Source organism: Protopterus annectens, chromosome 5.part0, assembly GCF_019279795.1.
Source record: "Protopterus annectens isolate FY-2018-M chromosome 5.part0, PAN1.0, whole genome shotgun sequence".
Lineage (NCBI taxonomy): Eukaryota > Metazoa > Chordata > Ceratodontiformes > Protopteridae > Protopterus > Protopterus annectens.
The window spans coordinates 1,201,807,240-1,201,828,884 of record NC_056735.1 but is presented as its reverse complement, the minus strand read 5'-3'; the positions used below and the strand labels follow the sequence as shown (position 1 = coordinate 1,201,828,884).

Sequence of the window (21,645 nt, the reverse complement as noted above, 5' to 3'; positions counted from 1 at the left end):
CCTCTCCATTGTTGTTTTCTTGTTATAATACCTCTGCATTTCTCTACACCAATAACAACTTTGTCCTTTATTTGCTTGTATGTTTATATATTTTTGTTTGTTTGGTTCTGTTTTGATTTTTATTTTGATTGTTGCTCTTTTTACTGTAATTTACTAGTCTGTTAATGGAGCTTTTCTCCTCGGGCCTCTGCTGAAAATGGACATTGTATCCAGCCAGACTAGCCCGGTTAACAAATGTAAAATAAATAAATAATAAAATAAATAAGAATCGAACGGGACAACGTCTTGCTATGAGGCGACAACGCTACCGCAGGAGTTAATGTATAATGTTTAAAATGTGGGCATTCCTGGGGGAAGGAAAACAAGGAGGGCATGACTTAGGCTTCAGTGCAGCAAAAACCGATGGGCGACTTTACCAAATTCTCAATGCTTGCTGCACGACCAGAAGAGAAAGGTCTGTGGAAAAATGGCTCACTGTACTGCTAGTTATCAGAATGGGAGTTGAGAAAAATGAGAAAATGATGGTTTCACCCTGTATGAATTGTAATTTTGAGTTGTAGGATCGACATTTAGGGGAGGAAAAAGACCTAAGAGCGGAGAAAACATTATTTTTATCCCATAGTTGTCCTTTAAGGGAAGGCAGGAACTGAATGAGCTATGTAATGTTCAACTGACAATGACTGTATAGAAGATTATATGTAATGTATAATGTTTACAATTGAAAATATGTCAATTTATAATTTATATAAATGTATGACCGCCTATGTCATAAGTGATAATTCAATAAACATGTTTCTTGTTTTAAAAAAAAACCTTATATACTGCTTAAAACCATTTGTTTACATTATTAACCTGAAATTATTCTATAATCAAATTAATACTTTTGTAATACATGAACACAAATTTTAACATACCTGTTGAGAAATGGATCTGAACTGTTGGCTGTAACAGCTGTCATCTCCTGGGATAATACAGGGGATGTCACTTTAGTTTGTGAGCTACAATTTTGGTTTAGAATTGGCAGCTGGTTTCGCAAGGCTAGTTCCTGTAAAAAACAGAAAAGGTCTGTGAAATTAAGTATCTCTGTAAATGTCTGCATACCAGAAATCCAAATGAGAAATCTGATACAAATGTAACAAGCTTCATGTTGCTCATGCAATTAAAAATTCAGAACTGAGAGGAGTTAGAAAGTGAAGTTTAACTCAACTAAACCAATTAAACTATTTGGTATTAGCCAATAAGCAAGTGATGTCTGGTTTGAAAAATAACACTTAACCGTCAATTAGGCTTGTTTTATTTATTCTGATCAAGTCCTTGACTTGTAAGGACAAAAGCGCTTTACCTAAATGCTTCTTTTAGCTGTGTTTGGATTCTACTTGGATATGGAGACTTGTGCTGCAACACTACAATAGTCACCACTTCTTCAGTTTATTTGAAATTATAACAACATTCTAAACAAGCTGGCTAATGCCATGATGTAGAGGGATAAAGCCAAGGCGACATGGTTTTGATTAGTGACTTGGCTGTCTGAGGAACTGTGAGGAAAGGATGGACATACCTATCCCAGAAGGAAGGGATACTCACTTTGACACTACCTGAAGGGAATCAGACAGCATTATAAAATAAACTGGGGGGGGACAAAATGAATATAGTTCATAACATAAAAGATTCCCTCTCCCTCATGGAACAAGTTGACGGCAACCCCACAGGATGCGAAATGCCATGCTGGCCCCAGCTTGGATTCAGCAGTTAGTCTGTGGATGGAAGGAGAAGATAACAGATCCAGTGACAGACAGCGGGCACTGAGGTAGGAATGGACGGTATGATACAAATGGGAGAGAAGACAAAAAATTCTAAACAGGTTTTGAATCAATATAAGCAAATATAAGCAAATTACTTCTGTTACACATTACCAGCTTTACCATAATCTCTCTCAAACACTTAACATACTCGTATTTAACAACCATTGATGAATTGAACAGCTAACACTTAGCCAATTATACATCAATGTACCACCCCTCCAAACATGTTTACCATTTTTCTACAAAGTTCAGTTATTCAAAACACTGCACATATAGAGCCTTACACATCAGATTCACATTTAACTGTACAATAGGAGTGCATTAACAGCTACATTAGTTTTGTGTATGAACAGCACCCCCCCCCCCCCCGCAGACTACTGCGAGCAGCTGTTTTGTCATTGCTTCAAGGTGGATCTGCTTGGTGTTACTGACTCACCTCTCTAACAACCTAAAGACAGACCTCTTGATAAATTGCTCTACCTCATCCTTGTATTAAACCCAGTATACTATATCACATTCAGGCTTCTTTAGTCACTTTACATCTTTTCACCAAATTCACATTTTGTTTTTTCATATGTAACTACTTTCTCTCAAACACCAAATCTCTTATCTGCTGCCACTTTCTGAACCAGTCCAACCTGATCACAGCTTGGTACTTCTGTATTCTTCCAGTTTCTGGTGATTACTTTTTTCCATCTGTATTAGGGAACAATTGCTGAGACTGCCAAGGTCTTTCTTTCTTCCTCTTGAGCCCTCAAAGGGAAATAAATCAATGTCATCTTGAGAAGATCCCAAGATAACTTCACACTGAAGAGCAGGTTGAACACAGTTCCTCCAGTGTGTACAAGAAAAGAAGTAAAGACCGTGGAAGCTGACAATTTGGGTAAAATTCAGTTGCTGGCTAGTCCCTCTACTGCCTGGATGCCATCAAGGAAGAAATCTGAAGAACATAAGTCAAAATTAACAAGGAAAATAGAAGAAAAAAGTCTTGTGGGGAAGAGTCTTGCAGCTGTTCAGCAAAAAGTTGTTTAGGTTAAAGCTTTGGTACATGAAACAGCTCCCAATAATTTAGAAGAAAAAGTTCAACACATTCAGAGGAGTTTAAATAAGTGAGATACTAGAAGAATATACAAAATCAAAAGGCTAGAAAGAACTGAATACACTTTAGGTGTTTATTTCAGATGAGCCGTTGAAACTGTAGAAATCAGAGGTTAAAATGAAAGAAAAGACTGACCGCACATGAGGCTTTTCAAGAAATGTTTCAGAGCAAATATAACCTGAGATTTTCTGCTATACCAAAGAAAGTTTAAGGAATAAAGAGCATTAATGATATGGAAGTACAAATAAGTACCTGGACTGGTGATATTCCACAGCAGCATTTGTTAATTGAAAGAGCGGAGCCAAAACCAGTAGTAGTAAAGGTGCAGCCACTGTACACCAGGCAGAAGAGAAGCAAGTTTACCTCTGCAATCAGATGGGTAGGTGAGAGATTCAGCCGTTTTGGAATATTTTACCTGGATGATCAAAGACATTTCTGGATGCAGGACAGGCTATGAATGAAATAACATTTTGCCAGCAAGCTGAAGGGTACGCTTCTCCTCATTCCTCCGACAATGGCAAAGTCCAAAGTAAAAACTTGCTGGTAAAGCACTTTATATTGTTTCAAAGAAAAAAATGTTTGACAGACAAAAAAGCCCAGGGTCTGAAAATAAAAATTAGAGTACCTTGGAATTGAACCAGAGACTGCTGCTGGGTAGTTGAACTGATAAAGACAACAAACAGCATTAATGTGATTATAGGAAATAAATTGAAGAAGTGTAAATTGTCATTTCCATAAGATGCAGCTTGGACATGAGAACTGTGCTTCTGCAAGATGTGGCCAAAAAAGACTGGAAGTTTGTAGCCTGCGTTAGATTGGGAAGGACTCTAAAACTTAATTCCAACTTTGTTGTGAAAGTTTAGAAAAATAATAAAGGGTTGTGAAGTGCAATTAAGTACAAATAAATACTTTTCTTAGTAATATGTATATAACAATTTTCACATTACATTGTAATGTACTTCTGGACAGCATGCAGAGGCATTTAAATGTGAGGTGAGGCAGTCTTATCAGTAACAGCTGTTTATGCTGGAAATATTAAACTAAGAAAGCATTTTTTCTTAACTGTATTGTATCTGGGGTTTATACTGCAACAAGATAAAGGCTGGGTGTAAGCAGTATAATGTGCTGCTCTTGGGCAGCTGGGGAGATATGGAACTGCACTGGTCGTGTGTGCTAAATTCGTGTGTTTGTGTTAATTATGGTGGTTTCCCCTGGAGTTGTACAGTGAAAGTGCAGACTGTTATTCTTGGTTTGTGTTATGGACAAGGGGAAAATACAAAGCATATAAAATGCTAATGTCCTATCATTTGAGATCTATTTCATCCATTTGTAAAACTATAATCTGTTTTTCTCTCTACCAGCAAAGCTCCGCAGATGGAGACAATGTCTGCAGGTGCATGCAATTAATCAGGAAATGACTGAACCACGAATTCTGGAAGTATTTGTGCTGTAATTAGTACTTAAAGGGGAAATGGCAAGCATGTCAGTGAAAACTAATAAAGAATGATACATTGAAGGGAATAAATCTGCAGCACTTAGCACATCAGTATAAATCATGAATGTACAATTTAGATTATTCCTTTAGGGGTAGTCAGTGCATTTATTCTTAAGGCTAAGATCAGCTAACGGACAGCATGCAAGCTGGTTTTCACATCCAGGAGGGAAACAGAGATGCAACAAGAATGGAAGTGTCAGTGCAAGAGGGAATGCATAATTAAACCTAATTTTAGAATACGATAAGTCTGTGAGTATAGCTGTCTATCTGGGTTAACAGCCCATACAAGAAGGGGAAACCTCCATTTTTGGAAAGTATATATAGTTGAGTGTTTGTTGTGAATTAATAGGGGTGGATTTGTTGAAAATGAAAATGCACCTTTGTTTATACTGAAACTCTTTGAAAATGTAACATAGCTTCAAACAGATATGAGAAGCCAGAACTGCACATTAAGATCAGCCTGCTAAATATTCTTCTTCTTCTGTCGCTACAGCAGATCACCTGTCCACTCATGATCGTCAGTGAAGTTTTTACAGTGTCAAGTTGCCAGCCCGGCGTCCAAACTTCCACGGAAGGCACTCACACCTAGGACCAATTTAGAGTATCCAATCCTCCTACAGCATGTCTTTGGGATGTGGGAGGAAACCCACATGACCACAGGGAGGACATGCAGACTCCGCACAAAAGGCACCCCAGTCACGGATTGAACCAGAGAACCTCTTGCTAACTGCTGCACCACCGCGGCCGCCCTATCAGCCTGCTAAATATTAATGAGTTTATTCAAATTGCAAGTTGGAAATATATATTAAAAAAACTGCCATATAGAATATGTGAAAGTAATTGCATGTTATCAGTACGACTGCCTTATCAATTATATTATGAATTGTAAAATGTAATGTAGGCATGGTAAGAAGCAAGGAGTATTATGTTATATTAAGTGTAGTAGGGTACAAACAGCAATCCTATTGGAGATGCAATTAGAAATGATCATGTGAATCTGGCAAATGAGTTACTTTAGTAAGGATATTCAGCAGAATATAAGAGGCAAAGGAAAAGGGGGTAATAATGATTACTGTAAGAGGGGCTTCAACAGTGATGCAAGAGAAGAAAGTCAATAATGGTAGCTTTGTGGCAATAACACGTTACTGGCAGAGAAGGAAGATTACACTGGCATGTATTTACATTCCACCTAAAACTGCTATTAAGCAGTTTATGATAATTATGAGAGAGGCATTTACCTTTCATCAGTGAATATTATTTGTGGCTTGGGACTGGAACCTGCTCTGCAACCGTGAGGATGTATCAGGTAGACCAAGAAGGAAACATATAACAAAAGAGGGTACCATTTCAGAAGAAATATATACAAATATTTAAAAAAAAGATGTGAATTGCAGGAACCCAGGCAGAATTTGCATATAATTTCCCAAGAAACAATAACTACATTAGCCTGGATAGAACTTAAATTTCATGGGAGCACACAAATTTAACTGAAAGCTTTGAAACCCTTCATTAAGTTCTTCAGATTACACACCAAAAAAGACTAAGACACAGTTGCAGAATAATGATGTAAAAACATAACTATAAAGAGTTTATGTCTATACTAGCTAAAAGAATTGGCAAAGTGTTGCCAAAACTGATAGATATGGATCAGTGTTGTTTTGTGGAGAGGAGGCAAACATTTGAAAATATTAATAGAACAACTGATGATCCACAGGGAAGGCAGAGTGTAAGACACATATATTGTTGGCTGGTCTTGATTCAAATAAGGCATGCAACAGAGTTATATGGGACTTTATAAGTAGGTCATTGGCAGCAATTGTGTTCCCACATACAATAATGGCAATGTGGTTAATTAGGAAGATCTATGAAAGGCCAAAAGCAAGAATTAAGGTGTGTTGCTCTCTGACAACTGTGCGGACAGAGAACCCAGATGGGCATCAATCTTTTTCCTTTTTTTATTTGCTTTATACTTAAAGCCACTGGCAAAGCAAATAAGGGACTTACAAACTCAAGAATGCAACTAGTATGGCAATCAAGAAAAAGCCTTATTTGCAGATATTACTTTGTACTTAAATCCAGAAAAAGGATATTTCAGTGCTGTGGAACATTTTGTTACAGTTTCAGGTTTTCTCAAAATGTAAAATAAATGAAGGTAAAACAAAAGCTACAGTGGTAAATTATGTTCCCAGACTTGAATTTGTTCACCAATATCCATGTTTACGGAGACATGACATGAGGAATTATTCAGGTACAAGGCTTAAAAGGGATTATATCATGGCAACTAAGGATATGTATGATGAGAGTAAACAAAAATAAAACAACTGAGAAGTTGGAAGTCCTTGACAAGCAATGAAAAGGTTTGTAGCCCCTTCAGTAGTGAATGCACTTCAGGTATATTTGTTGTCAACCACAGGAAAATCTGTGGACCATAATTAAGAATTGGAGAAACTTATGTGGGAAGGAAAGAGGGCTCAAATTAAATAGGATAAGTTGTTTCTCCTGAAAGAACAAAGTGCAGGGTGTAGCATTACCAGATTTGTGAGTATACTTTACATTTAGAAAATAAGGTTCATATACATAACCCAAGCAGAAAATTACAAATCAAAGTGGAAAGAAATTATGTTAAACCAGGGAGGGTTCATGAAATAAGGAGAGAGTGGAATTACGGATACAGGCCCTTAATTACAATAACTACAACCATGCATAATATTATATTTATAAAGCAGAATAAAATATTTTAAGAATGAAGCTAACATGGGATTGAAGAAAGGAAACTTTACTAGTAGGAATGATTGCAACTACGGTCATAGAAAATAGGCAAAGAGGTGGCTGGAATTTACTGGCAAAAAATTAGCAAAACAGTCAAGGTATTGAGAGGAAATAACTAGGGAGGTTAATATAATGGTCTGGGTGGAGTCCAAGTAGAAATTCGAACTGTGGGTTGAAGACAGCCTTCTCTAACACATTTTGATTACAGAGTATAGGCTAAAAAAACAGGAATAGTGGAAATTTTAAGTGAAAGACCAGGTCTGGTTCAGTTTTTAGTTGAGTCTAGAAAAGAAAATGCTGTTAATAGGGCCAATTAATGTGTCATATAAAAAAATGCATGATAACAGCTATCAGTCAGAAGAGTTTAGAAGAGATTTTGAAGTGCGAATGGAAAAGATATATATTAAGGACATTTGAAGTCTCCCAAATATGCAACAAAGTCTAGATGATTTAGGATTTTTGCATGGAAGTGTTTGCACATGTATTTTAAACCCCAAGCAGACTTCAGAGAATTTTTCCTCATACAGATAAACTCTGGAGGTGTGATATAAAGAGAGAGAGGTAAATGGGAACATATTTTTGGGGATGTAACAAACTGGCAGATTTTAAAAATCCCCCAGAGGGTACTCTGTCAGAAACAATGGAGAAAAATTATAACCAAGAAAATTATTTAAAAAACATCTTTGCTGAATTCTCACTTTTGACATAGGCAAAGTTACATTTATATAAAAGTAATCAAACCATACTAACAAATTTCACCTTTACAAACATCACGTATATTGTTCTATACAATATAACAAACCAACATAACATACAATGCTCAGTCCCTGCCTTCTCCTAAATCTTATTCCTCCTCCAAAATATTTTTCTGCATATATTGTTCTACAATTTCCATTTTTCTGTGTAATTTACTCCTACCCTTTCCTGAAGCTCTCACTTCCTGTTCTTTTATCTCTGTTACAATATTCACTACTTCAAGAATAAAGAAGTTATGTACTCACCCTAATGTTCCATGTTTGTAGTCCATCTCGCCCTTCATTCTTACATATGGAATCAGAGTCAATCCTTGGCTCCAACTCGGCCTATTTACAAGCTGGAAGACTTCTAGTTGGCTCGTGGCTAGGTAGGTATCCCATGGTGCACCAGTACAATCCCCAGATCTTGTTTGCTGCTAACTAAGAGAGAGAATAACAAATATACAAAAGAAGCCAATACTAAAAGGTCTCCATAAAAAAATGATGACAATATTTTCTGTCTCCAGGTACTTCCAGGATGGGGGCAGGAGGGTGGGTTTGTAAGAATGAAGGGCGAGATGGACTACAAACATGGAACATTATGGTGAGTACATTACTTCTTTATGCTCTGTAGTCCTATCTCGCCTCCATTTTTACATATGGGACAGCCTTATTCTTGGGTGGCTCAAGGAAAAATACTCCCGAGTACCGTGGAACCAAATGACGCTCTACCCCTGGATGGTAAATCCAATTTGTAATGAGTGATAAAAGTGTGAGCGGTAGCCCACGTTGCTGCTGCACAAATATTATCAAGTGGGACCCTGGCTTGAAAGGCTGCAGAGGTAAACTGAGATCTGGTAGAATGAGCCTTGATTTTTTAAAGGGTAAAGGTCTACCCTCAGAGTTGTAAACTTTAGCTATACAGCGAGAAATCCAATTAGAGAGTGTTACTTTGGAAACTGGTAGGCCTGACCTGGATTCAGAGAAGGAAATAAATAACTGATCTGACTTCCTGATTTCCTTAGTTCGATGTAAATAAAAACGTAATTATCTATGGACATCCAGCTGATGAAACCTGTATTCAGCTGCATTGGAATGATTTGGAAAGAACACCGGAATTTCTATAGATTGATTCAAGGTGGCATGGGAACAGACCTTGGGACAAAGGAAAGATTAGTACGAAGGGACACCCTGTCTTTGTGAAAAATCAGGTAAGGGGGTTTTTCCACAGACAATGCTTGTAACTCTGACACATGTCTGGTTGACGTGATAGTCACCAGAATTAAAAAGTCTTCAAAGAGAGGAATTTCAAAGGGGCTGAATGAGAAGGCTCGAAGGGCAGAGAAGTTCATTTGGATAACAGAAAATTGAAATCCCATAAGGCAACAGGTTCTTGAAAGGAAGGTCTCAACAAAGTGGCACCTTTAAGGAAAGTTTTGCACAGCCTATGTGACATCAGATTAGAATCTTGAAAGCCTAGATGAAAATTTGAAATTGCTGCCAACTGAACCCTGATAGTGGCAGCCGCAGATCTCTGGAGAAAAAGCTCAAACAGGAATTCCAAAACTACTGGAATGGAGGCAGCATAAGGGTCAACATTAATTTTCTCCGCCCAGATAGAGACTCTTCGCCATTTACTGGAATATAGACTCCTAGTGGAAGGTTTATGAGAAGACGTAAGGATATGAGTCATGGAGGGAGAAAAGTCGTGAAGCCTGACTAGGGATGGAACTGGAGAAGCCATGCTGTCAAATTGAGGGTGTGTAAGGAGGGGTTAAGTGAATCTGACATACGAGTCAACAGGTCTGGAACTGGGTCCAGAATCCAAGGATCGTCTAGGAGAAGAGGCCTGAGGAATGGGAACCAAACCTGACGAGGCCAGTAAGGAGCAATGAGGATCAGTTTTTTTCCCAGCCATTGAGCTTTCTGAATAACCTTGGGAATGAGAGGAAAGGGAGGAAAAGCATAAAGGAGACCCAGGGGCCAATCGTGAATGAGTGCATCTCTCGGTGACTCCCCCAGAGGAGGGATGAAGGAGAAGTAGCTGCTGGATTTGGCATTGATTGGGCTGGCAAAGCGATTGCAGCAAGGCTGGTCCCATCTGCGGAAAATCTGTTCCGCTGTTTCCTGTTTCAGAGACCACTCGTAAGGCATCAGGATTGCCTGGCTGAGCTTGTTGGTTATCACGTTGGTTGTCCCTGGAATGTGCATTGCCACAAGAAAACGCTGGGAAGATATCGCCCATTTCCAAACTCGCATGGCCTCTCGACAGAGTGGGTAAGATCTGGTTCTGCCCTGTTTGTTGATATATCATACTACCGACATTTTGTCTGATTGTAATGCAATAGTCCCCAGAGGCAGAAGGTTGTGAAGTGCTTGCAACGCCAGCAGCACCGCCCTAACGCTGATATGGAGGTGAGCCTTGTGATCTTGCCATGTGCCTTGAACAGTCTTGCCTAGATAATGCCCTCCCCATGCTATCTGTGAGGCATCCATGGTCACAGTGGCAACGGGATGGTGAGAAACAAATGAAGTGCCCATGGTTAACTGATTAGGTACTGTCCACCAAAGGAGTTCCTTCTTGCAAGAGTCTGTCAGTAGAATGTGATGAGATAATGGTAGGTGCTGAAAAGACCATTGGGACGACATTTCTCATGTGTAGTCTGGCTAGTGGCACTAGTAATATGGTGGAAGCCATGGTCCCTAGAAGCTGCAAAACAATCTTGGCTTTGACCTTTCATAAGGGGAGAAGACACTGAATTTGAAGAACCAGATTCTGTGCCCTTTCTACAGGAAGACGAGCCAATATGTCTACTGTGTTTATCTCTGCGCCTATAAAAATCACAGAGTGAGAAGGCAATAAGGCAGATTTTTCCCAATTTATAAAAATTCCCAGCTGGGCACAAAGCTGAATGGTAGCATCCCTGGTCTGAAGAAGTAGATGCCTGGTGGGGCGGTCAAGAGCCAGTCGTCCAGATACGGAAACACCTGGAATCCTCGATGTCTCAGGTGAGCTGTCACTACCGCCATACACTTGGTGAACATCCTGAGGCTGTGGTGAGACCAAAGGGCAGAGCACGAAACTGGTAATGACTGGCTCCCAGCCAGAAACGTAGATGACTCCTTGACGCCCTGTCTATTTTTAGGTGGTAGTAGGCATCTTGGAGATCTATTGAGCACATCCAATTGTCTTTCCCTAATAATGAGAGTATAGACTGCAGTGTCACCATCTGGAACTTGTCCTTCTTTACTGATTCATTCAATCTGCTGAGGTCCAAGATGGGCCTCCAGTCCCCTGTCCATTTTGGCAATAAAAAGAATCTGGAGTAAGTTCCAGATCCTATTTGGTCTGCTGTGACGGTTTGGATGACTCTTTCTGACAGCAACTTGTTGACCTCCACAGTTGCCTGATCCCTGTGATGGGGTGGAACATTCAGGATCCTCTTGGGAACAAAAGGTGGAAGAGAAAAGGGTATGACATAACTTCTGGTAATAATTCTTTTTAGCCACCTGTCTTGAGTGATACCCAGCCAGGCTTCTGGATACAAAGAAATGTGACCCCCGACCGGCCCCAGAGAAGCACAGTCGGGCCCCACATTAGGAGCGCTGGTAAGGCCGGCCTCGAAAGGAATCGTGACCTCCCTGATTTTGTGGACCACCCCTGCCTCTAGGGTGATGTCTACCATTTCCTCCTCCTCCTCTGTCTCTGAAGGAGAAGTCACCCTGTGCATCCTGGAAAAACATCTGGGACTTCTTGAACCACATTTTACTGCTCCTCTGACCCTTAGGGTACGATCTAGAGGGAAGATTAAAACGTACTCCCAACAGCAGAGTGTGTTTTTCATTCTTGCTCGCACTGGGTGAGAGTGTCCTTTACCTTGGGTCCAAGCAATGAGGAACCGTTGAAGGGGGCGTTGGTAAAGATAGACTTGAACGGTTCCGCAAAGTTACACAAACACATCCAGGAATGACGCCTTAAGGAAATTCCTGAACTCACTGCTATACTCGCTCCATCGGCTGCATATGAAATAAGTCGCATGGAAGAGTTGATGATAGAGTTCAAGGTGGACAACTGGGCAGACACTTTGTCAGGGTTTCCCTCAGTACATGTACCTTGTAGAGAATCTCCTAACACTTTAAGAAGATCTCTCTCAAGCCTCATGAAGTGAGTAAGGTAATTCAGCAATCTAAGGGTAAATGCTGCTGAAGAGAAGATATGCTTCCCATATCTGTCCATCGTTCGAGACTCCTTATTCAGCAGATGAACAGAAGAAGTTGAGTCAGCTAGCTCCTTCTTAGTGGCCGCCGCCACCACCATGGCATCTTTGGGAACACCTTTAGACAAAAAATCCTTTTCTGGGGGTGCAGAAAGAAACTTATTTGGTCTCCTGGGGACTGGCTCCACAGCATTAGGAGTATCCCATACCTTTCGACTAACTAGCTCCATCAGTTCGTTGAAGGGTGGAGACACCTAAGAGGCTGAAGGTTGAGACCCGAAAGCCTTCAGGTACACTAACTCCTTATCAGAAGGGGTGACAGTGGGCCAATCACACCTCTGTTTAAGGATTTCCAAGATATTTACAAAGTAGACTTCATCAGAGGATGACTTGGGAGACCCTTCTGACTCCTCAACGTCAGTGTCAGAGGTCAGAGACTCATCCTGGGAGTCTACCTGCTTCCTCTTACATGTCCTCTTCCGTGGAGGCTCCTCAAAAGATATTCTGGGGAGGTCTCGGAAGAGTGGGGGCCACCAGCCAGTGGCTCCTGTGGCTGAGGATCTCTGCTATCCATGGAGAGAGTAGGAGCTGAGACAAAAGTAGGTGCCTTAAGGGGAAGTGTGTCGGTACCCCTGGTAGGAGGTGAAGATCGGGACAGCACACTCCTCATCATCTCGAATGCCGACCTCTCAGGCTCCGAAGACCTCCCCGGCTTTGAGGAGACCGAGGATGCCATCGGCTCTGAGATAGATGCAAGATCCAAACTCACCCTCGCCGACGAGCCGAGAAGAAGACTCGGAACTGAAGTGGTTCGGTTCCAAGTATTCCTGTCAAGGCCAACTAGGGAGCTTCGGCCCCTAGGCTCCATGGATGGCGCTGAGAGTGTTGGAGCAGAACTCGGCTGTGAAAAAGTCACAGGGGGAGCTGGAGCCGAGGGTTCCACCAGTGGTACCAAACACTCTGGCTCCGAAAGACCAGCATGGCATGGAGGAGGAATGACCGAAGGGGGCTTAACAAAATCAAGTGGCTCCGGAACCGACTGAGTTGGAGCCAACAACAATTTAGGTAAAGCAGATGACTTCAACAGTCTCAGCACTACCCTCTCTACATCTTCTTCCGATAAACTCCTGGAAGACCTGGAGGACAGAGTAGGAGAGTGAGATGCTGCAGTATCGGAGACTTCAATATAGGGGAGACCAGTAGAGGATCCATAGACCAGCTCCGTGAAATAGTCTCAACGGTCAGCTCCGAACTACTTGGACTGATCCTGTGATCACAGTACTGTTCTCAATCGGCACCGAGCTCCATGGAGCCGATGACAGTGGACTTATCCAATTTAGTGATTTTAAGAGGTGGCTCCGAAACACCTGCCGGTGACTGGGAGGGCCTCTTAGAGGACTTAGACTTTTCCTTTTTAGATCCCTGAGATCTAGAAGAGGAGGAAGAGCTAGCCAGATCTTCCTCAAAGGAAGGTTTAAGAAGACCTTTTAGGATGAGCTTATTTTTTCTTTCTTGCAACGCCCTAGCACTGAAAGAGTGGCAAAATAAGCAAGTTTCCTGTAAGTGGATGGCCCCCAGACAGTAAACGCAGTTACTGTGGCCATCCATTAAGGACATCGTCTGTGAGCATTTAATACATTTCTTAAAGCCAGACGGCTTATGGTCCTTAATTTCTTTAGACATTCTCACAGAGATGAGTGCGCACACACACACACACACACACACACACACACACACACACACACACACACACACACAGAAAGAAGAAAGGGGAGAGGACTAGGTCCTCTAACTTAAACGGGCCTAGCCCGGGCAAGAAGGGAAATGGAAAAAAAACTAAGTCTTCTAACTAAAACAGACATAGGGAAAGTTACAATAAGCAGAGAAGTCACACACTCAAACAGGAATACAGTATAAACTTTCAAAATACTTAATAAGGAAACAGAACCTAGCTTTGTCAACAGCACTAATCAATGAAGCAAGCGGAAATCCACAAAAAACTCAAACTTATGACTAAGGAAAACAAAACAGAACCTCGTTCTGTTAACGGCACTAACTTTGCCTGATGATGTAAGTGACCATACTTTAACTTACATCATAAGACAAAAGAGTGTCACTACTAACACCCCAACCTATAGGATCTCACGAAGTAATAAACACTTTAACCTACTTTTATTTAAAACTGAACTAAATGCCTGCAACTGGAACTCTCTAAAAACTCTCCCACTTGAAGATGCTGTTAAATATTTTAATGCCAAATTCTTAACAATCCTTGATAAGCATGCACCAAAACGATCTATTAGAGTCAAATCTAAGCCTGCCCCCTGGCTAACTAAAGAAACAAGGCAAAAATTATTACTAAGAAACAAATCATGGGTAAAGTGGAGAGCTAGCAAATCATCCTCTGATCAACAAACCTTTAGACACTTAAGAAATAGTACCAAAAAAGCCATACTTACAGATAAAAATAACTACTATAGTAAACTGCAGCAAATGAATCACAACAATCCCCAAAGGTTCTGGTCAACCTTAAATAGACTACTTCACCCAGGCCAGACTAGTACACCCTCCCCCTCAGGGTCTGAAAAGAATACAACACATGAAACTGCTAATGCCTTTAATTCCTTTTTTTCTGATACCATTAACTCACTAGCCTCTCACCTTACCATTGACAATTCTAGCATCCCTAGCCACACATCTTCCAATCTGCCTACTTTCCAATTACAACCCATCTCTACCACCTTTATCCAAAAACTTATCCAAAAACTTAAACCTTGCACCCCCTCTGCTGATCAGCTACCATCAGAATACCTTCAAAAAGCAGCTAATGCAGTAGCCTATCCCATATCCATCCTTATAAACAGAACCATTACTGAAGAAACCATCCCTGATATCTGGAAAATCTCATATATTATCCCCTTACATAAAGGAGGCAACTCTAACGAGTATTCTAATTACAGGTCTATAGCACTCATCACCCTTAGCAAAAATTATGGAGAAATGTATTCACTATCAGTTAATGGGTCACTTAACTAAACATAACATACTAACTAACTGCCAGCACGGTTTCAGGCCATTTCATAGTACCACCACAGCTCTCCTTTCCTTTACTGATTTCATCAATAAAAACCGCAACAATAATATTCTCTCATCAGCACTCTTTATAGACCTGTCAAAAGCCTTTGATAAGGTTAACCGCCCCCTGCTCATAAAAACCCTAGAATCTCTTTCTTTAGAACCCAAGGCTATTCACTGGTTCACTTCCTACCTCAGCAATAGGAAACAGGCAGTTCTCTGGGATAACAAACTCTCATCTCTTCTGCCAATCTCACTTGCTGTCCCCCAAGGCTCTATTCTTGGACCTCTTCTATTCTCCTTATTCATAAACGACCTGCAAGTAGCTATACCTCAAGCTACATGCATACAATACGCAGACGATTCTACACTCATATGTTCTGCTAAAACCATTTCAGAATTACAAACACTAACACAAAATGTATTTAACGCAGTTGAGACGTGGTTCTTAAAATGCTGCCTCCTTTTGAATGCTAAAAAAAACAAACTCTTGCTCTTTAAGCCTACTATTAGGTCCTCCCCAATAGAATTCTCTATCTTATCCAAAAATGGCACCCATATATCCCCTGACTCTACCACCAAGCTGCTAGGTGTCACTATAGACAATAACCTTACCTTTGATAACCATATTAATAATACTGTCAAAACTGTAAATAGAAAACTGGGCTCCTTCTACAGAATTAAAATGTTCTTAACTCCTATAGCCAAAGCTACACTTGCCCACTCTCATCTTATTTCCACTCTTCTCTATGCTTCACCTATATACACTAACCTAAAGAAAAATAATCTCTCTAAACTGGCTAATACTTACAATAGTATTGCTAGGTTTGTTACTGGGAACCAATTTAGAACTCACCACTGTCTGAACCTACAGCAACTCCACTGGCTTGAACTAAAAAACATGTTGATACTTTCCCAACTAACCTTTGTCCATAGGATATTTTACCAACCTAATAACACACCCATACTTTCTAACCTATTTACCCCTTACACTAACCTTAATTCATTACGCTCTTCAAACAAACTTCTAGTAACTTTAACTAAGTCTAATAACATTGCTGGTGACTCCCTATTCTCCAATACCATCGGTAAATATTGGAATCTTCTACCTACTGCTCTAACTTCCATTCCCTCCCCTGCTCTCTTTAAACAAAAGCTTAAAAAACACCTTAAAATACACTGGTTATGCCCATGCTTCAATCCTGACTAAATTTTGTGACTCCCACAATTTTTTTCTCTCTCCCTTTAACACCTTCTTTCTATTCGCTCTCTACTACCTACACTTTGAGAAGTTTCCCTAACAATCTACTTTTTTTACAAGTAGCATCTATTACAATCCATTAAAGAATTTTGAATGTAAAAGAAATTTCCTGAATGTGCTTTACACTTGTCACAAATGTTTTACTGTTACAGACCTTTTCTATTTTGTATTTCTATAGCTACAACTTAATTGTGTTTCTCTACATGGTATGTAAGTAGAATTCTGTAATGTAGTCTAGAATCATGTTTAACCTGCTACTTATTGTTTTTATGTATAACGTAACTGTGTTTTGTCTCTATGTGGAGCTTTTCTCCCCGGGCCTCTGCTGAAAATGGAAATATATCCAGTCAGACCAGCCCGGTAAACAAATGTAAAATAAAATAAATAAATTTAGCAAACGGGAATCCGCCAAAAACTTTGAGTTATGCCTAAAAACAACACACAGCTTAACAGAGCACAAAAGGTGCCTACAAATACTAATTCTATTAATAAACATGAAAAACCAGCACACAAGATAGCAATACAATGAAGCCAAAAGGCCAATGTACCAAACGATTGTACACAATGGCGCAATATAAGGGTAACTATATTAAACTACGCTAACAATGACTAAACAATTGTATAGTAACAGTTTTGACTAGAAAGTACAAAAAATTTTTAATAAATTAAAAAACTTAGCCAGAGCCAAAGAGAAGCACAAATGAACTTGTTGACGCGGTAAACAAGATCTGGGAATTGTACTGGTGCACCATGGGATACCTATCCACAAGCCAACTAGAAGTCTTCCAGCTTGTAAATTGGCAGAGTCAGAGAAGAGGATCGGCTCCAATCCCATATGTAAGAATGAAGGGCGAGATGGACTACAAACATGGAACATTAGGGTGAGTACATAACTTCTTTATTCTTGAAGTAGTGAATATTGTAACAGAGATAAAAGAACAGGAAGTGAGAGCTTTAGGAAAGGGTAGGAGTAAATTACATAGAAAAAATGGAAATTGTAGAACAATAACTCGACTCCACCTCTGCTTCAGCTTTTTTACTTTCCCATGTTCACAGTTCTCACAATATACTATAACCTGTCCCCTACAGCTTTCTAGATGATGTACATCTCTCCCTTGTTCCAACTCTTCTTCCAATTTGAAGATATGAAGCCCCATCCTCTGTGCCTCTCTCTTCAATCCATCACCTGGATGTACCAGTATTTTCAACCCAAATCCCCTACTCCTCCACATGTATAAACAGTTTGGTTTGCCACATAAATATCTTAACTTATGGCCACCAACATTCACAGAAGCATCTTATCCTCTGTAGAAAACCAGCTCCCTATCTGGTATTCAAAATCAGCAAAGTGAGAAACCTTTCTACTTAATCTAATGCACTGAGTCATCTTGACTCCTACTGTTAAACATGTCTGCCTCTTCTACCCCAAACCTTTCCACACTGCTTTATGATCAGCATCTTGGGAGCTATGGAACAGCTTCATCTGCACTGTTTGCAAGTATCCTGTTATGTCAGAACTGTGTAAACCTCTGATATATTTTGATAATGCTGTAACTGACCACATAATTATGGTCTGTCGAACTTTCTCGGAAGAATTTTCCCATCCAGCTCCTTAGTTTTATACCCAATTCGTGTGGTAGAAGGGCTAAGAATGCTTGCACCAGATACAGAAGCATTCTCACAACAAACACATATAAACACCTTATTGACAATCTCCACTGACAGAGTCTTCCAATTTGAGACTTTTCTTCATACTTTCACAGGTAGCTGTTTCATAATAGACCTTTCAAATGGCCATTCTCAATTGCCTACCTAACAAATCTACTTTTAAATACTTCACCCTGACCTGATCCCAAAAGTATGAATATTTCATCTGCAATTACTCTGTAGGGGCAAAATTCAACATCAGGGCCCATGTCTTTGTATTGTTAACTTTCTAATCCAACATTTTTTCAAACCTTCCCAGCATATCAAAGAAAATGTCAAGGTCTTTTTGAGGGTTAGCCAAAGTCAATAACACACCACCAGCACAAAAATGACAATTTGTGATCAACAACCCCCAGTTATACCCTCTAAATAATGAGTTTTTAAATCCACATTACCAGGAGTTCCAAATAAACTCCAAGCAAGAATGCCGACAGTGGATAGTCCTGCAGCTTAACCCTCTCTCTTAAAACAAAGGTACTATTTTTTTTTACCCTAGCTCCTTCATATATTACCCTAATCACATTTAATAATCTGTCAAAGAAATATGTCTCCCCCATTACACTAAACAGAAAACTCCATTCCAATCTATCACTGCATTTTTCATTATCTAACCCCACTACTGCCAAACTCTCTCTTTCTTATACCGAGTGTCCCGAATTACCAGGAGGATCCACAATATATTATCAATTGTCTGCTTCTGTCTCAGAAACATGCACTGAATAAAGTGAATTAACGCTGGCATCAACAAACGTATTCTCTTTGATCATAGCATCATAACACCATAAAGACATGGTTCAAGACATATAGCTTTGTAAGAGGATGGCCACATCAAATCCTTACCTTCTTTTGGCACGACTGCCAACAAATGACTCCCTCAAGGAGAAGGCAAACATCTTTCCCTGGTGTCGCACATCTCCTGTATCAAATGAGACACTGAGGCACTGAGGCACTGTGAAGGGTTCAAGTTGTTTATTGTACATAAACACATCAGGAGCTGGAACACATATTTAAGCTAAATGGCTCATTACTACAAACACACTCGCATGTGCATCTCCATTCATGCCTGAATTCACTCTGACTATATAAAATGGCACTGATCTTGCATATGCTATCTAGCTACAGTGGCTGACTAGGTACAATACACGCAATGATCTACATCCTCCCTCTTTGATTTGTTCGACATGCAATAAAACAAGATATTTTTAACAAGCTAGAAATCACATCAACATTTAACAACCAATGAATTCAAGTCTAAGTCACCGTGTATCTTGAAATGGGTTTGGAAAGTCCAACTGATCTGGTCACAAAAAAAAACTTTGACTGGGTTTAGCAACAGGGACAGTCTCTGGAGATTCTTTTACAATTGGAACTTTGGGGATTATATCACGATTACTTAAGTGTAGAGTCACTCTGAGAAATAGTCTCTCTGGTACAGGCAATATGCTGTGTTACTGGTTCTGAGACTGGTAATGTGCATCTTCAATTCCTTCTAAAATCCATTACATCAGATTGTACAATGTAAGATCTTGGTTCTTTGCAAAGATTTTTGACAATATCCACTCAGTCATATCCTTTAGAGGTTTACATTCTCACAACTTCTCCTTGTCTTAATGATCTAAGAGGTTTGCTAGACTTATCATGGTACAACTTTTGTGACTGACATTTTCTCAAAAGTTGAGCCTTGACCACTCTGTTGTTCTTTACATAAGCTACTAACAATTGCTTACCGATTAGTAGAGTTGTTCTAGTCTGTCTGGACATTAATCTATGAACAGGTGAACCAAGCAAGTTATCTCAAGGATTGTTTCTGAGATTGAGTAAGTTAAGGAAAATATCACCACCATCTCGCTCAGATTTCTCCAACAAATTTTTTGGTTGAATCAGTACCTGGGTGACTAGGATGCAAAATTCTGATAGATTCCTGTTGTAATGCTGTAGGAATTACCACTTTAGGACTGTTCATGATGATGCCATCTTCCATGATGAGCTCATTTCTAGAAGGAAACTACTTCTATATGTCAACTGGTAGAATAGTCTATCGTGCTGGCCATCCTTGACTGATAAAATGCTGCAGCTTTTGTAGAATTGGGTCTGAGGCTGTGTGACTTCTTAGTTCATCAAGACATGATGAGGAAAAAATTTTGACTTCCATGACTTTAAAGTCTGCCTTCTCATTGTCACATTGTTCTGTTTGCCTGGGTGCTCTCGACAAAGCATCAGCAAGGTAGAGATATCTGCTTTTAGTATTGACTATATTGAAATTGCACTTTTGCAATTTTAACATCATGTGTTGCAGGCATGTCACTAGAGCTTGGTGATCAGTCTCTATTTGACCAGGTTTTCCATAAATATAATCAGTGATCCTAACATGCAGCACTACTGCCACAAGCTCTTTTTCAATTTGTGCAAACTGCATTTCAATTTTGGATGCATTGGCTACTGGTATGCCTTCTTGAAGAAATGCTGCACCAAGACCATACTTTGAAGCATCACATGAAAGAGTTATGGGTTTGTGAGCATCACAACATGTCAATGTGGGTGGACTGGCAATTTTCGGTTTCACAATGTCAAATGCTCTTTGGTGTTCCAAGCAGGACCAGTTTACATTTTTGCGTGTTAGCTCACATAAGGATGCTGAAAGCTCACTCAGGTCTGGGATGAACTTTCCTAAATAGTTAACCATACCAAGGAAATTTTGTAAAGATGTGACATTTTCTGGAACTGGCTTCCCAAGAATTGCTGCTTGCTTAGACGGACCTAGTTGTAAGCCAGAACTGGTAAATAAATGACCCACATAAGTACTCAAGTCTGAATTTGCATTTCTGAGGATTCAGTTTAAGATTTACTTCATGTGCACAGTCTAGAACTTTCTTGAGATTTCTATCATGTTTGTCTTCACTATTGCCCCCTACAATAATGTTGCCTACTATGACAGCACATGGATAAGCAGAAAAAAATTGTTCCTTCGCACTCTGAAATACTTCACTGGCAGAATTTATCTCAAATGCCATTCTCAAGAATCTGTATCTTCCAAATGATGTATTGAAAGAGGTCAACAATAAAGATTTGTGATCCAGAGAAATTTGCCAAAAGGAACTTTTTGGGCATGAGAGCAGTTGCTATTTCTACTGTGCACATTGGATGATGAGGACACAAGCGCTTTGTTTAAGTCTCTCGGATCAATACATATTTGAATATCATCTGAGCTTTTCTTATGAGCTATGACCAGGGAGGATACTCACTCATTTGGTTCTTTGACTGGGGTTATTGCACCTAAATTCACCATTTTGTCAAGTACTGTTTTTACTTTGATCTGCATTGCAATTGGAACCTTCCTTGCTGGTCTGAAAACAGGGCTTACTTCATGGTTTAACTTCATGGAATATGTGACTGGATGTTTGCAAAGCTTGTCTGTGAAAATATCAGCATATTTACTAAAAACATTCTGTGTAAAACTATCGTTGTTCAGACTTGTATGGTGGACCT

General features: G+C 39.8%; 1 protein-coding gene across 1 annotated transcript in view; it reads right to left on the bottom strand.

Moving 5' to 3' along the window:
- The window catches only part of LOC122802339 (transcriptional coactivator YAP1-like), a gene marked incomplete in the record, with an annotated part of 1,778,419 nt that overhangs the window by 918,201 nt on the left and 838,573 nt on the right, over positions 1-21,645 (bottom strand). The window contains 1 exon segment of the mRNA XM_044071977.1: positions 915-1,045. Coding sequence (XP_043927912.1) covers positions 915-1,045 — 131 coding nt within the window.